The sequence below is a fragment of the Oryza sativa genome, chromosome 11 (genome assembly GCF_034140825.1).
Source record: "Oryza sativa Japonica Group chromosome 11, ASM3414082v1".
Lineage (NCBI taxonomy): Eukaryota > Viridiplantae > Streptophyta > Magnoliopsida > Poales > Poaceae > Oryza > Oryza sativa.
In genome coordinates this window covers 10,269,352-10,287,410 of record NC_089045.1, presented here as the reverse complement: position 1 = coordinate 10,287,410, position 18,059 = coordinate 10,269,352, and the positions used below count along the sequence as shown (strand labels likewise).

General features: G+C 39.2%; 1 protein-coding gene across 6 annotated transcripts; it reads right to left on the bottom strand.

The window, feature by feature from the left end:
- Nucleotides 1-790: 790 nt before the first annotated feature.
- On the bottom strand, nucleotides 791-16,101 carry LOC4350273 (exocyst complex component SEC3A). Of its 6 annotated transcripts, none has more exons than XR_010737447.1 (26): nucleotides 15,578-16,101; nucleotides 15,414-15,484; nucleotides 15,231-15,311; nucleotides 14,824-14,891; nucleotides 14,593-14,695; nucleotides 11,463-11,608; nucleotides 11,227-11,344; nucleotides 10,233-10,337; nucleotides 9,596-9,697; nucleotides 9,375-9,512; nucleotides 8,427-8,555; nucleotides 8,268-8,348; nucleotides 8,073-8,147; nucleotides 7,002-7,169; nucleotides 6,788-6,905; nucleotides 6,621-6,685; nucleotides 6,313-6,483; nucleotides 6,145-6,229; nucleotides 5,946-6,024; nucleotides 5,616-5,713; nucleotides 4,893-5,001; nucleotides 4,738-4,806; nucleotides 4,195-4,260; nucleotides 3,989-4,078; nucleotides 3,475-3,614; nucleotides 791-1,190 (listed from the first exon to the last, which is right to left on the bottom strand). XR_010737447.1 is itself a non-coding variant. In XM_015759782.3 (26 exons), exons 1-25 carry the CDS (start codon nucleotides 15,762-15,764, stop codon nucleotides 3,504-3,506), a joined length of 2,628 nt encoding a protein of 875 aa, XP_015615268.2. In that variant the 5' UTR covers nucleotides 15,765-16,101; the 3' UTR covers nucleotides 791-1,190; nucleotides 3,475-3,503. The 6 variants fall into 6 exon arrangements, 3 of the variants coding, with proteins under 3 accessions (XP_015615268.2, XP_015615269.2, XP_066161395.1); XR_010737448.1 differs by having other exon boundaries at nucleotides 791-913; XM_015759782.3 differs by having other exon boundaries at nucleotides 6,145-6,224.
- Between the last annotated feature and the right edge of the window lie 1,958 nt (nucleotides 16,102-18,059).

The following is an 18,059-nucleotide window of genomic DNA, read 5'->3' as shown; positions in this document are numbered from 1 at the left end:
CCATTTCTACCTACGTGCTGGATGCACCTACTCATGCTTCTGTTAGCTAACAGCCAGAGCAAACCAACAGGTCACCGTGTAGGCCGCCATGGGCTTGTGGACGCGGATACAGCCTGCATGCACGTGTAATTGTGGCCGTATTTTCCAGCTATACGCGTGAGTGCTTTCACCAGAACAAGTAACAACCAACGAGAGCATGATTATATAATTCCATCTATACATTTAAATTATTGAAGCGGCAGGGCATGGCAATTGGGTTTTAGGGATTTTTGTCCCCAGTGGTATTTTGATCATTAGAAAAAGATAAACAGTACAAACTGAGGATAACTGACGATGATAGAAGTTAAGCAAAAAGTGATGGCATATATTATAGAACAGTGGCATACTGTTAAACTAGACTAAAGTCAGTGGTATGTGGTATGTAGTAGATTCTCTCTAAAATTTTTGATATCTCTAATACAACTACCATGATACCTTCGGATGCCTTCTTAAGAATGGTAAGAGAAAACAAAAACCCCTTTTGGTTAAATGGGATCTCGCGACATACTTGCCTCCTCTATCAAATCTGGCATCATAAGACTTTAGTATTCAACTCGCTAGCTCAACTTAATATTTTTCTATGATCGCCTTAGTGCTCTCTTTCTCTCCACCAGTATATATAACATACTCTGTTGCCTCTTCTCTTCAGCCCTCCGCCAGGCGCCCTTCCACCTCATTTACAAACTACTGGGTCATACTTATCGAACAAATTCACGGAACGAAAGGGAAACTTTGCATAGCAAAACTCATGTAGATGCAAACAAATATTATTTTTCTGAAGCATAAAAATTCGTAACAACTCCCAGGAAATCTGGACTCCAACAACTATTGCCACAAAAAACTGGTATCTCCTGTTCTCTCCTTCTCTTCATCCCTTCAAAAGCTCAAGGTCACATAAGTTGCAAAATAAAAAGGAACACAATTAGTAAGCAACAAGACCAAATGTCATGCCACTAGTACACTGTAATAATTGTCATGCACTTGAAACAAAAATCTGCACTCCACGGAATTCTGTTCGTAATCAAACAAATAAAAGAATTGGGGTAATCAAGGAGGCAATATCAGCCTGATCATTTGTTTCTTGCAACTGAAGAACAAGTTCACAGAAATCACAAAAGTCATAACCCATGAGTATTCTTGTGAGCATCTGCCTACAAAATTGAATACTATTGATCAGTACCTCACATGCATTGCATCAAGTTAAGAATGTGCCATGTTGACACATGTTTTATAGTGGAATTGCTAGCTACAACTGATGATTTACTGTATACATAGCACATGTATACAGCTCAATAATACCGAAACTGAAAGTAACCCCGCAGGGGCTCTACCAATTTTCATGCCCTTTAGCCCTTACAATATTTCTGACAAATCCTCTAAAAGAATATGACCAATAAACTGCAATAGTCTGCTAGGCCACTACATTTGTAAAGTTCTGTACGACTGTAGATGTGCATCTGAAAAGCGTACATAGCTAGCACAACAGTCTGAACTTATATAAATTCAAGACATAATCCGAACTAGTCTGACCAAATATTTCTGAACATTTCAGAACTAATCTGAAAGAAAATTTCTGGAAATTTCTAAATTGCTAGCTAGCACAACATTGCTGAACATTTCTAAACCAATCTGAACAAATACAGTTTTCTTTGATGCAGGAAATCCACATCCAGATCAACTCAATGGAAAGCAATGCAGCTTAGAATGCAATCCAGTATGTTAAATCTTTCGGCCTCAAAAGCCAAGGTTCAGACCAAGATTATTCAATGATTATTCTCATTCTCAATCTCAGGCACTTTCTACTGATAATCATATGCTAACTGCAAATGAAAGTTATTGATTGCTCACCGATGAGGGAGAATGTTGGGGATGCGGCAAAGATGGACTACCTCGATTCGGCGCAGGTGCATTGGACGAGGGACCCTGATGCGGCGATCGATGAGGTGAGGGCTACGACCTACGACCTCGATGCGACTTGGGTGCTGCGGACGAGCGAGCGACCCCGATGCTGGAACGGTGCAGCGGACAAACCCGATATGGCGGTGCGAAGAGGCCGAAGGAGGTTGACGAGGCCGGCAGCCCGGCCTGGAGCAAGCTCCGATGCAGTGCCCAGGGAAGCAGCAGCAGGCTAGTTGGCCGTGGAGGCCTTGGCGGGTGGTGGATTCGGAGAGAGCGAGGAGATGAGAGGATCCACGAGATTGCGTGATGGCCAATTTTCTCCTGCGCTGGCTCTATTGGGAGTGTGGAACGGTGCCAAAATTTGGCTCGATTTGGCACCTGGATTAGGAATGCGGCAAAATTGGGAACCTGTTGGAGGCCTGGTTTTTATCTTAATTTCTAAATGAAGTTTTGGGACTGCTGTTAGCCATCTGTTGGAGATGCTCTAACTGCCATTCTTCAATGCAAAATACATTTCAAGTTCAGTTTCATATTCTTGCCATTTCCAACTTAAATCATTATCATAATACACGATAAAGCCATGCATGTTGTGCTCGTTGTGTGTTTGAATACCACCTATTACAAATGCTTTGTCACTACATATCTTCCACACTCACTTAGAACATTAAACTAATTGATCAATCGCACTACAGCACCACTGATCCTGGCAGACTTAATAATAATACCTAAAATGCCTTAAGAATGGTTCAAAAATGTTTTAAAATATCGAGAAGATGGCACTGATAGTTTTTTGAGAAACATAATTGCTGCACTCAAAGCGAATATAAGAAAAAAAGAACCAAAACATCATCCAAAAGATTCATGTCCTTTAAAATACCCTTCATGTATTATGCCTCCAAATTTTAAGACCTTTTAAACACATCCAAGCATGGCTATACTAAAACACGCACACGAAAAAATAACTAGTATGTTTATTTCAAAACAGAACCTAGATTCCTTTGGAGACAAAATTCAACCACATTACAGTTCTCTTCTAGTGTCAAAAAAAACTCAACCAGTTTGCTCAAATGATCATATGTTCAATTATTTTAGCAAGCGTGCACATACTAGAAGTCCTAAAAATTATATGGTTTTCAAGGCTGTGCTCTGTAAATCAGAATAGGCAGGTGAAAAATAACCACATTTTATTATTGTATTGAAACAGTACTGAAAAAACAGTGCACTTCATTTGGTAATCATGGCCGATTCTTTTGTTCAGTCCTCACTAATTCAGGACTTATTTACATATAGGTATTTCATAGCAAACAATTTAAGTTCTGATGAAATCAGGTAAAAAGTTGATATGTTTTAAAGAAGCCTTATATACTGTCTTTGAAAAGAGACAAAATAATGTTAGTGAATACCAAATTCAATTGTATTTTCTTCAAACATACATTTGACCAAAAAGATAAAATAATTATGCGATACATCCTACAATAAAGTACAAATGGTACTAATATGTAAAAAGCACAACAGCAAAAATCAAAGAACATGTACCTTGTAGATGTGCTCCAAGAGCAAAGTTGTCACAGGGAAGCTAGGGTGTCTTTCATTTCATTCACTGAAATTACTGTTTCACTGGGATATATTTTGGAAATCAATTTGAGGAAGGTTGCATATTTGTCAAGAAACTCCTTCTGTAAGAGCAAACAAAATATTTTTGTTATATGCAGGAATTAACATCCATTTGCTTGAACAGTACCAGTGACTGTATGCTGTTCATGATTAGGTGTTTGATTCGATTAGACATAAGAAATATTTAAGATAAGAAGTTAGAGAAAGGATTTGTCCTATTAATATTTTAGATAAGTTGTTGTATGCTAATCTGCTTGAAGTTGAACAATGAATTAATCTAATCAACTCCCAACATTCTCCATCTCTCAACTATCAAGTCTCAACTATATTTTTTCCCTTAACAAGACGGCATTGAATTTCATTTCCTTTGCATTGTAAACAGAATGCAAATAGTTTACCCATGTAGTTTACTATTTCAAGTGACATGAGAACATACCTTGCATTTATCCCATAGAGAAGGAAGTAATTCTTCAGCCGTAATATTCTTCTGTAGTTTTCTATACATTGCATTGATTGTCTTGTCAAGCTGTTGTGAAATGAAACAGGGACGTGCAGAGACAGATATGAGGCTGTAGTAAAAGAAAATTTCAAAAAAAAAAAAAAACATGAGAAAGGGGAAAAATGATTATATTGTTTACTTACACCACTTAAGCTGGACTTCAACATCTTACGGAAGTCTACCTTCGACATTCCAACTTGGAAAGGTATCTGTATAATAATGTAATATGAAGCATCCATAAAAAAATTAGGCATCACAGTATGCTAATATAACAAAAATCATGGAGAACTAGTCCCCTGTTTTTTAAATTTCAATGCATAAAACTATGAAAAATGTATGTAATTAATGGAATAGAAGTGTATCTGGCCAAACAAATCTAAGGGGCATTTTGCACATATGAGTGTTCATCCTATTATAGATCTTGAAAAAATAAAAATAAGAAATTCATATGTTCATCACCATCAATATTTCGGTGGTATTATTTCAACAAAAGACGGCTTAAGTATTTGGTCATCTCATCTAATTATCTTGAATCCTCTGCCAGAACAGGTATCTGCTTCAAACTTCAAGAAATGGACCATAGTCCGAAAAAGGATCAATATTGTGGGTGCACTGTCCCGAAGAAGATAATAACTCAATGATATCGCCTTTGAAACTGAAATGCACAACCAAATGTGATGGGTTACCTCCTCAGGGCTCATGTTGTACATTAGTTCCTCAATTTTCCGAGCAAACTGGAATAATTTTTCGAAGTGCTGTAAAAGAAATATTTTAGTGGTGACAGAATAAAATAAATGGCACTACCAAAAATCTGAACCATGAGGATATACAGATGACTTACGATATATATGACTAAATTGATGTGGCGTGAGCAAGCTTGTTCATAAGCTTCACTAGCTTGGTGATAATACTTAGCAAGTGTTGGTACAACATTTGCTAAATCGTACAGACTGCATATCATACAACATGTACCAAGTTAATGTGAGTAGTACAGGCCACTAGGTCCTCGTAAGTATAGCAAATTCTGTTGGGTAGAGTTTTTTTTCGGCCTTCAAAAAACATTCATCAAAGTCGAAGTTTCACCCTAAACTACAAAGTAGGTAATTTTTCACCCTAAACTTTAAAAACCAGACAAACTTCGTCCCGTGATGGTTTTTTTGTGGTGGTTTTAGCAATCTTAAGAGTAGCATTGCTATTTTTTCCTAACTTGATATTGCATCACATATCATATGTTCTGTATCATTTTTCCTCTTTGCATCTCCCTCTTTCAACACTGTACTGTGTGAGGAAATGAGAGGAAAAAATGTGGCATGTGGAGTCACAGTCAGTGGCCACGATAGCATTAAATCGTGTTGCCACTTTAGACATAGTTCAAACCACCATTAAAATTAGTCTCCAGGTGAAGTTTGCGGTATTGAAAGTTTAGGGTGACATATAAGTGTTTCATAGATGAGGGTGAAAATTAGACTTCACTGAGAGTTCGAGGGTAAAAGATGAAGTTTACCCAACTCTGGTAAACTACACCTGAAACAGGAGAACAAAGAGAATAAGAAATAGAATAAACCTGTGCTGGAAAGCTGCATAATTCTCCAATAGTACAATGTCAACATATTTAGGTTCCACTTGAGCAATTTTCTCGAGGGTCACAAACATAATGGTCACCTGTTCAGAAAAAAAAATTTAATGACTAAAATAGGGTTATGATTATATTTAACTTTCATAAAAAAAAAGTCACAGAACACTGAGATCTGCGTAAAGAAGAAATTCATAGAATTTATTAAAAGTATTTGTTGGAATTATTTTTCATAATAGTCAGTGGCTAACCATGTAACTGAGGTCATACAAAAGGTACTTATTTGAGAACAAACAAATGATCCAGTCTACAAAGTCTTACAATTTTTGTATAGGCCTGATCAACTAGATCCCTGGATCCATTTATATACTGCTCCATACGTGCTGCAAGTTGTGAGAACCTATATAATATGAAATAATGAGACTAAATTAATATCCATCAAGCCTGGACTATGCACATTACATAAACACCACAGTGGATTATTCTATTGTGCATATAATATGAAACCATAACAATGGACCTCGGAATATAGGGTACAACTCCAATTTGCCGCACATTGCGCTCATACTTCTCAATCTGGTAGCAGGCATCATCAACAAACTGAGCTGGCCAAGAAAATGAACTAGTAAGGAATAAATTAAGTGTTCCAATTTTGGAAAAAATGAAACAACTAGTGCTAGAGTCAGACCCTGCTAAATAAAATGGATATTCTAGTCTCCAAGTCATCTAGCAAAACATGCACATATCCTGCAACCTCTGCCTTCTGACCAGAAAGATAGCGATCTGTTATGCCATGCATTGATATACAACTCAATGGATCTAGCTTGAATGCCCAGTCAACTATAGCATAGAAGTCCTCCTGAAAAATATAAGATACAAAACATGTGAACTTGTGAAGCCCCATTTCCTATCACAGCGATTTCATTTTATCATTTCAACAGTTCATATAGTAGGATAACTGTCCAATTTACAAAGGGAAATGCCAAAAATATCAACCTGAATACCATCAAGCAACTCTTGAAGGAATTGGTTTAGTACTCCCAACTCAGCTGAACTGTTAACTGGAAAAAAGATAAGATGTTAAATTTACATCACACTGAAAGCAAGAAGAATTAAAGCATGCAAGGAGCACTATTAGTTTAACAGTTGGTGGTTTATATTACTTGGTTTGGCACTGCTTCCAGGAGGTTCTGAAACAGCAACAGCATTATTGTTATCTGATTCATCTGACGGAGCTAGCGCAGCAACATCAAAGCACATAAAATGTGCAAAGAATGAGCTCTACATCATAGATATCCATCAAGAGAAAATTGAATTGTAAACAAAACTGCATTTTGCACTGTAAAATTCACAAAAATTGCATCAGACAAATGAAACCTCGTCAACAAGCAGTGGAATGAAAACCGTAATCATTTTGCAGTATGCGTCTGCAGTAGTATCGGTAATACTAATCGACTGGTTTGCACTTGCAGGACCCTCAAATAATGGTGTACTGCTCTTCGATGCCTTTGAACCAGCACGGAGTTCACTGGAGAACTCACGAGCCTGCATAAAAGAGATGCACGTGTTATTTCCAGATTTTGTATTGCTTATTTCCAGATTTTGTATTGCTGCATAACTTGTTATGTGCTTGTAGAAAAACTAAAGCCGATTTATGAATTATTTTTCTGTACATATACATTCGCATGGCATAAAAAAAAGTCAATTTTCATTATTAAATTGGCACGGCAGTCTTAGCTGCACTGCTGCAGTACCTGACAGAGTTCTGTTGGGACGGCAACATGACCGACCCCAACATTACACTGGTAAGTTTTGCGTCGCCAAAAGAGGCAGTAGAAGATTGATGTTACGGGCTCTGTGACATGTGGTCAGCATAATTGAAACTGGACAAGACCGACGCTTCAACCAAAAAAAAGGGAAACAGCGCCTGCCACTGTCCGGTTGCAAACAAATACTGGACATGCATGCAGTTTAATTCCCAGTTCACTAAAAAATCAGCCGGTTTAATAATCAATTAATCCAAGGAGTTGGCCCAATTAACCCAAGGAGCTATAGAGTGTACAGTTCATAGTACCATGGACAAAAGATTCCATTCATTATCTCTCCCATGCACCCATTTATTCTGCATAGGTCCATAGTTCCATACTAGATGCCACAAAAGAGGCTATGAACTATGCATGCTAAATGTAATAAGCTTGCAGACATGGAATGAGGACGAAAATGTAGGTTAACTGAAGATTTTCTGGTTGAAATGTGTGGTTTTATATGTTGGTGCAACTTGTTCAACTAGCAAGTTGGTACTATCTACCATATATTCATGCTGTCATCATGCATATAAAGCACATACTCCAATGAACCACAACTGTGCTCAATCCATAATAGGTTGGGTCTAACGCCATGCCATAACATATATCATGATAATTGAAAAAAGGTTTTGAAGAATTGTACCTCCCGTCGAATTAACAAGTTAAGAGAATGGCAGTAAGATTTCCGTAAAGGCATCAAACAGCTCTTGTCCAGGTTCTAGAAAAAAATTATAATATAAAGCATGAGAATATGGTGCAAAATTTCACATATTGTAGCCATAACAGTACTGTTTGTAAAATAGTATCGTTTTTCACAACAGGACAACTTGCATGTAACCTTGATGAACTGTAGAAGTCGGGCATATGTCCTGCATTTGTACCTCATATCAGCATGGTCAGGCCTCTGGAGTTGCCCTCTCTGAAAGCAAAAGGAATTATGTTGAGAAAAATGATCCGGTTAAAGTTAAATAATCTGCAATTACTAGACTAAATTTACCTGTGAGAAGTTGCCTTTGTCATTTAGCATAAAATCAATCAAACTGGGAAAGTAATTCCTTAAAAACTCGGATGCCCTCCGCACAAATGTGCACTTTAGAAGTACAAATTCTGCACGTTTCTCCCTTACCTGAATGAATTTCAGTGGACATTGAATATTATGCTATTAGCTGAGTCAAATTATTGTTTTGACAGTATCAAAAACTATATATATATTTCACACCTATTGAGGTGTGAAATAAACCCCCCTCAATCCCCTCCCATCCCTTCCTCTTGGGGATTAACCGAACAATCCTTTGTGTAAAACTGAGGTACCATGGATTGATTAATAATTGGCACACGCTCATGTTGACAGTGCGTGCAATAACTGGTAAATCAAGTTGGATGTTAACCAGAACGAAGGAACCAAATGATTGGATTGTTAACGAAGAATTGGTAAACACTTCCTCCAAACCATCCGAAATAATCAATACAAAAATGCCATCGGACAGCCACACCTGCTGCACCTCCCCTTGGCTGGTTAAAGGCGCATAGATATGCAGACAGGGAGTGCAGTTGCAATTCATACCTCTCCTTTTTACGACCTCAAACTGGAGAATCTTCTCAAAAATGTCAGCTTAATATAAAGTCATTATAATTACTCTCTCCAATAGTCCAATTCCAAGAGTAAATCATTTTAAACTTTTCACTCTTCTATAAATATTAGTAGCTGCAGTAATTTGATGCACCTGACCCTCCTCTTGTATCCCTTGCTAATTTCATGGTATCCCCCATTAATAAATGAAGTATCATTTTCAAACTACAGGACAAGGTCATTCATTTTCTTAATTCATGTACCCATATCTAAAAGATTAGGGGATTAATATTTGGCATGGGTGTCTTAAGGGAAAAAATAGCAAGTATACTATCAACAAGGTTAAATATGATAAAAGGAAAAGAGAGAGCATACAGCACGCAATTTCACGTATATGGGATCCAGATTCGATGCTTCTAGGTTCTTTATAGCACTGGTCAACCACTCACAAGCTTCAATGTTCTTAACCATGTTGCCTTCATCGAATGAACCTCCAGTTAAAGATGCCTCATACTACAATGCAATATATAACATAAATATCATAATTTCAAATCATCTAGGGAAATAGAATATAAATAAGCTAAAAGGTAATGAACCTCAGGTGGTATTTGCAGGAGCACGAGCATTTTGTCAAGCTCATCAATCAATGCCACATTACTATCAGATTGTAGCTCTAACTTGTTATTACGCCATTCTATCTGCAAAACCAAAGACAGCAATTAGTTAAATTCAACATTAAGGTGACCAAAGCAACATAGGCTGGTTTTGATACATCCTGAATTTGATCTGCATTACTGAAATGCATGAATTTGTTCTGGATCATTAAGCAGCAGTAGCATGCTTTGGAGAAATAGTTTTAAACAAAACGTAGTTGCATTGAAAAACTTAGCTGGTTTGGAAAAGCAGGAAAACTATTGTTTTTTAGCAGTCTCATGGCTGAATATAACATTAGAACTTCAATGATCACATATAAGTGTGAGAGAGAAGCATATGTGAACCTTAAACATCCTAACGGTTAAAATGGCATAGGTTGTAGAGTGAAAGTATTGAGAATTACATACTTTATCTAGTGAGAACAAGAATTGCAAATATTTTGAATAACCTCCATTTTAGATTAATCTGTTTAGACAATCTTAAAATGTGCTTTCATTTCAGAACTGTCTGAAAGAAGATGATAGAGAAATTGAAGAAGACACTTCGGAAATATGGATTCAGAAGTAAACGGAAACGTACAGATTGTATATCCTCTCTCATATGCCTAAGCTTTACATTGAAAATACCAAGCCATTCATCAAAATCTTCAACACATATACTAGCTATTTCTAAGCCCTCCAATACCTGCATATCTCAAATTTACAGCTGTTAACATTTGGATTGTTTGATGGAAAAAATAATAACATGTATAACCAATTAAAGCCAGGTCCAGATACAAAAAAAAAAATCAGATAACTTAAAGCGATTAATAAGAATATATATACTGATCTGTCAAGAAGTTTATTCACAGGGTGAAGTATCTGTTAGGTTTTAGCAGTTATTTTTCTTGCGCACTTTGCACTAGTATAAAAATGCTGAGACAGGCCATTGGGATATGGATCTTCCATGCATACAAAATGAATATGTATAATTTCTAGCAAACAAGACCATGGTGTTGCACTAGCATCAAGGTAAGCCTAATTAGAATCAGGGTTTTAAATCTCCCGCTACAGCTGTTTGAGAAGGATTCTAGCTATTTGTTCTCATATACAATTTAGCTGCTATAGCTCCATTTAGCCCGCTATAGCTGTTTGAGAAGCTAACTGCTAAACGTCTTAGCCCGTTATTTAAAACATTGATTTAGAATGCTGCATTACCTGATGGGAACTTGCTTTTCAAGACATTCAGGTCTAATTAATTTTTAGCATCTCTTCTGATGAGACAATTGAAAAGCATCACAAATGATTGTACGGGTAACATTACAATGTCTATGTGATAGTTAAGCTGACTCCTAACAAGGGGCAAGCAGAGAAGCAAAAGAGTGTTCAATAAGCAAACACTTTTGAGTATGCCCATCATAATGCAAGATACAGAAGAATGCGCAAAATGATATGGACACAATATTCAATAATGCAAAAGGTGAGCTATTGCATTGATAACGGACATAAAAGCAGGAATAGTAATTCTGCAATTGGTTTCCACCAAAATGACACTGCATTTGACAGAGCACAGAAATGGTTGGATTGTTGCCTACCTCTTCTATCACGGTTTCAGTTTCCATAAGTGCATAAACATTTGCAGATTCAAGTGCCACGAGTTCACGCTTCATTCGTTCTGAAAATGCCTCTGCTTCACCAATGGCCATGATATACCTGTACGAGAAAAAATACCAGTGTCATTACCATCTTCTTACCTGAAAAGACAGATATCTGCATTCCGACAGCAGTGAACATATGTCTAAACCTTTTCACTAGCGATTCAGTAACTTACGTGTCAAGGAGAGCCTCAGTATCCTCATCTTCCGTCTGTAAGACCAAGTCTTTCTGAATGGCAACTTGCGAGTCAGCCTCTCCTACTAGTGATTCGATGGGTCCATCTTTCGTGCTCACTTGAGTAACCTTTACTGTGGTATTATCCTGCAATATGATTGAAAGCTGATGGTTAACACATGCAAATAAACATGGGAGCCTATTAGTTGAAAATGCAACATCCTTTGGCAAACATATATCGTAGCACAATCAAACTGTCAGAGCATGTAACAAGGATAAAACCAGTGCAACTTTAACATGAAGTTTATTGATTATGTGTCCTGGATAGCAGGCATTAATGCTCACCCCACATTTGTTTCTCTACCATAAAATTCTACCGGTAAAACCTTAGTGCTGAAAACAACATTCGAAAAAATATATATATAAACTATAAATATACCACTACGAACCGAGGTGAAAATAAAATTTCGACAATGCAAAACAGCTTTGCCACAAAATCCGTCCGCAAGCAAATCTCATGTAGCAAACGATTCCATCCATTGCTCTGCTCTAGTGGGCATTTCGTCGAACAGCTTCCAGGCAACAACCGCGCCGGGCGGGCGCAACATGGGTCGGCTGTTCAAGAGGCTTCCGGCGAGCGTCGTGCCTTCGATGGACGAGCGTCGTGCCTTCGATGGATCCGGTCCCGAGGTGGGGGACGGGGGGAGCTCTTCCGCATCCGCATGACAACGGCGCCGCCGCCCAAGCGCTTGTCCCTCCCCGGCAGGTGGGCGCTCGCTGCCATTGCTTGCTGCTGCGTGGGTGGGATTTGACTGGAATGGCGGGAGACACGGGAGCATCTGGCAAGCCAGATGAAATTGGAATTCGGCGCCACAGATCCCTTGCGAACCTTGAAAACCTCACTTTTCTCGTTGCTACTTCCGAGTTTTGGCTTAAATTTATTTCCCTTCGCGATTTCCTTTTTGTTTTGTTCGTTGCCACTGAAAATGGGGCGGGTATTTTCCGATCCCCTGCCCGGCCCAAGCCTCATATGGAAAAAAACCGATACTATTCGAGTTCCGAATTTATTAGAACAATATGGATTATAATATAGACGTGACTACATCAATGCGTGGTAACACATTAGCACTAACCAGCGAACCACTTTATTTCTAAAAAAAAAACGGTCTTTCCCCTACACACGTGTTGCCTTTTCGGAAAAGGAATCGTGCATTTGAGCACCCACCAAGCGCGATACACCATCATATCATGTGCCTCCATGGTTGCTACTGGTGCATGTTTTTTTTCTTATTATATTATTTTCTCTTAAATTACTTATCGGATCTATAATCCAACTGTATACTGCAAATAAATCTTTACAACAAGATTTTACATGATTATATTCTGATAAAAAATATCTATGTAGTAAATTACTTTTATTATATATTATATATGTAAGCTACTTTTATCATATACACAAATTACTTTTAAACCTCTTAATAACTTATATCTTTTAAATCACGTATTATTTTTAAGATCTATTTACATTATTGTATATGTGACAAAACAAGATCCATATTGAATATATTCAAACATATTAATATAAAAGTAATTTATTTAAATTGTAGAAGTAATTTAACCATTCAATAGAGGTAACTATCTGTAGTAGAAGTAATTACATTCTGACTAGGTTAAAATAAGAAACAATATAGAGTAGAGTCACAAGTAAAGTGTAGAGAAGATTTTTAAGTAAATGTATTTATGAAAGAAATTTTAATAAATTTTAAAAGTAATTTACATAAATCATAAAAGTAACTTAGTATAAAATGGAAGTAAGTTTTTCAAAGATACGAATAAGAGAATTCGTTGCAGGGCGAAAAATATGGTCTATCTAAAAATAAATTTAAAGTCCATAAATTATAGAATTGACTAAAAATAACAATAAAACTAGTCAACTTAGAGCATATGTATAAAAAGTAATTTAGTCAAATCTAAAAGTAATTTATATATATGATAAAACTAACCTACGTATATAATAAAAGTAATTACAAATATAAATATCTTTTTATCGTAATATAATCATGTAAGATCTAGTTGTGAAGATTTAATTGCAACAAACACAATGGCGTAATCGGATTGTAAATCGCATACGTAATTTAAGAGAAAACTTTATAAGAGCGAGAAAAAGACATCCATGTCTAATAGGAAAAAAAAGCATGCATGTGTAGTAGGCTTCTTCACTACTCCCACGATCGAACGACTATGAAGCAGCGTGCACAATCAGATGAATCAAAGCAGTGTCGCGCAATAAGACAATATTGAGAGGCCTCGCCGATTAGTTTCTGCGTTAGGATATGTATGAAAATTTATTATAAATCCACCTAAAAGTATGATAAATGATTGGTTAATTATTATTTTACGTGCTCACATGTAATATTATATAATTTTTTCTTGATGTATCTCTTTTAATACTTTAATTTCCTTACTATATTTAATATCTATAAATTAGAGATACAAATTAATATGTTCCCGAATACGATTCGAAGGAAATAATATGTGATATGATACGGGATGAGGAATATGTTATCCGGTACTACCTATACCTTGGCTCCGAATTTAAAAGACAATATGAGTTAGGATATGAGAATGTTATAATCCGACCGTACCCACCCATTTAAAAGACAATATGAGTTAGGATATGAGATGCCCGCTTACGAGTTAGGCTTTTGGTTGGCTTTGGAGGATTCTAAGGGCCCATTTGAATGAAATTTCAGTGCCTAAAAAGTGTTGCTTCTATGAGTAGCATTCTTATGCTGAGTTAGTTAGTTGCAGTTGGGAACTAATCTCATGCACACGTAAAACGGAGTAACTCACAAGCACATGATTAATTAAGTATTAGCTAATTTTTAAATAGTTGGATTAATATGAATTTTTAAAGCAATTTTCGCATAGAAAGTTTTTTAAAAAACCACACTATTTGGCAGTTTAAAAAGCGTTAAACGAGAGAGTTGAACTGGGAAAGGTAACAAACAAACACAGCCTAGCATCTGACAGAATGAGGACCGTGTGTTTTGTGCCTATTTTTTCAAGTTATTAGCACGAGCATATATATAAAAAAGACACATATATGAAACGGTGGTGATCGACCAGACCTTTGCCCACATAGCCATCTCCACAACGTCCATGCCAACAACCTTTGGAATGGCACCGTATATCTCCTTGCACATGTTGAGGATGCACATGAGGAAGCGGTTCCTGCAACAATTGTTAACCTGAGATGACGAAGAGGATTGATACTGAAGATAATCCTGTACTACGTATACAGAGTGCAGCAGATTGAAGTGATGTTAATTTCATCGCCTGTCCCGTCGTCTATTAATTACCTGTCGTCCTTGTTGCGCATCGTCCATTGGGGAGGCGACACGCTCTGGCTCCGGAGGTTATCAAACCCCTAATAATACACACGAAATGGAAAATTAAATAACATGGTTCAGGTAGATGTGGGATATACATACATATATATATATATATATATATATATATATATATATATATATATATATATATATATATATATATATATATATATATATATATATATATATATATATATATATATATATATATATATATTTTTACCCACATGTATTTGTTTCTCTTTTTCTGAGTACTGAAAAATATATATGTATATGTGCCAGGTTAATTTTGTCAGATTAACAGCTAAAGAGTGATTGATTCGGATCGATGAAGGTTAAAGAAATCAATTAACTGTGTTAATAAATTTATTTACCAGGAGGAATGTGCAGCCGCTGGGATCGTTGGGGACGACCTCCACCTTGGAGAGGTGCTTCATCTTGTACACCTTGGCAGGCTGCGTGCATCCATCCATCCATGGATCAATATTCAGATAATCGAATCAACCATGGATCATCTGGACAGGAAGGATGTCTGAAAAGGAAATTAAGAAGTGTACCTCGAGGACGCCGCCATTGGAGTACTTGAGGACCCGGACGAACGCCTTGGTGCGCTGCCCTTTCTTCTTGGCTGCAGGAGAAAATCGATGGATATGGATGGATGGGATGAGAAATCGAAGCAGAGAGAGAGAGAGAGATAGAGGGCGGAGGAGAATGTATTTACTGGTGACGGCGAGGACGCGGGGCTTGGCCATGTGGCGGGAGGCGAGCTTGCCGGCCTTGCCCCAGACGCCGCGGCCCTTGGCGACGCGCATCGACATCACCACCGTCTCCCGGTCCTTCTCCTTGCTCAGGATCCCGGCCTCGCACGACCGCTTCAGCTCCATGTCGTCCGCGCTCGACCGCGCCATGGCCCTCGCCCCCAATCGATCGAATCACCGATCTCGCCGTACGTCGCCGGCCGGCCGCTGCGTGCGTACGGTGTCCGAAGAGAGCGCGAGTGCAGTGACCGATCGATGTGGGAATGGAATGGAATGTGGAATTGGAAAATGGATTGGATTTTAATTTGTGTGGGATTAATATTTGGATCTCGTCGATCGAACGTTGCGGTTTTTTCTCCTTTGTAACAAACTGATTCGACTGTGTAAAAGGGGTGCTTTTCGTTCGTGGCGAGTTGCGCGCGACCTTTTCGCTTTGGATCGTCGTTGTCCTATTTCTGGCAGTGATGACCAAAGAGGCTGGGTGAGAATGTGAGGCCTGTTTCGACAGACGATGAAACTGCTTTGGAATAAGTTCACTTTGGCTCCCTTAAATATGTGTTTAATCTAATTAATATTTCTCAACCACAATACCAGATATCGACCCTTAAAACCGGTGTAGAATGACTATCTTGTTGGTTTTAAAGGTGGTTCTCGATGACATGCCTAAGTGACGTGGCCTAATCAGCTGAGTCACTTTTATGTGGGACCCATATATCAGCGTGATTATTTTCTTTTCTTTTCTTTCTCGTCCTCTCTTCGTCGAACAGGCTCTCCTTCCCGTCCGGCCTCATCGCCCGAGCCGTTACCACGCGCAGACGCGCTGCAGAGGTCGCCGGCGCTGGAGTCGGGCCCATGAACTCCCCCATCACGGCGGTGAGCGGCGGCCCGATGAGCAGTCCGTCGACGCCAAAGTGCAGCCCGCCTCGCGTGTAATCGAACAGTGCGTCAGTGCCGCCCCGCTCCCGCCCACCTTGGGCAGCTCCACCACCGGCGCCGCCTCCGGGTCCGGCAAGTAGAAGAGGAAGGCGTCAAGCGTATCGTAGTAGTCGTCCATGCTGCGGTACCCCTCCGGTATATGAACCCGTCGAACCTGACCACGCCGCCGCCGGCGGCGGCAGCCATGCTGCCAACGACGACGCAGGGCCCCTTGAGGCATTGATCTCACATGCAAATCGATGGATCAAATATTGCAGATGCATCACCCTATTACATATACAGTGCCAATGATGAGAGTCTGAAGTTACTAACTTGGACAACGATTTCGCAGCGCGCGAGAGAGCCAAGCCTGAAATTTTCGTCGCTGGAAGAACAGTGTTATCGTTTCCCTTTTGGCAGGGGTAATGATCTGGTACATGGTAACAGTACTGTCACTACTACTTCTGCTGGGTTTCGTGCGCGTTGCTGTTGCCATTGTGTCAGGAGTAGATTAGGGACGGGCGGTCACCTTGTGATTGAGTGTGCAGTGCGACAGGGGTGGTTTGCTGCCGTCGTTGATCCTTGCTGGTCGTGTTTCGCTGCTACTGGTCCGTGCGACTTCAACAAGGAGCCCTGTGTTGTCGTCGGCAGCATGCTGGGATTCGCTGCCGTCGGCGGCGCCGCGGCGGTGGGGTCAGGTTCGACGGGTTCAGCCCGGAGGGTTTGGCGTCGACGGACTGCTCATCGGGCCGCCACTCACTGCCGTGATGGGGGAATTCATGGGGCCCGACTCCAGCGCCGGCGCCGGCGACCTCCGTAACGCGCGATAGCGGCTCGGGCGGTTGTACGCGAGGAGACCAGACGGGAAGAAGAGCCTCTCGCGGCGAGAGGACGAGGAAAAAAAGAAGAAAAGAAAATACTCACGCTGACATGTGGGTCCCACATACCGACTCAACAAGTTAGGCCGTCACTAAGCCACATCAGCGAAAACCACCGAGGTATTATAATTGAAGGATATGAATCAGATTGTACATGTATTAAAGGGAATCAAAGTGAACTTATTTTATCTGCTTGTGCAGCTCGCGTTGTTCTGCTGCTTCTAATTGGGCCTTTATATTGGTCCGCTGGATTAAGTCAAGTTAATGTTCTATATATTTTTGGAATAAGTTCACATGAGGTCCCTTAACTTGTCAATGAATCCGATTTTCGTCCTTCAACTGGAAAACCAGATACAACGGATCCCTCTGTCAAAACCGGTGCAATATAAGTACCATGGAGGTTTGGACAACTGTTTTAGCTGACATGGCGCCTACGTGGCTAATTTGACTCGGTTTTTATCTGACGTGGCATATGAGGCAAAATTTAGCAATTTAAAAATTAAAACAAAATATGTAAGCAATTATGTCAGTCAGCTAATAAGATTAAAATTAGTGGGACCCACATGTCAGTGGGCCCCACTTCCTCCACCTCATCCCCTGTCTTCTCAATCTCCTCCCTTCTTCCCCTTCTTGTTAGAATAGGTGTCGAATA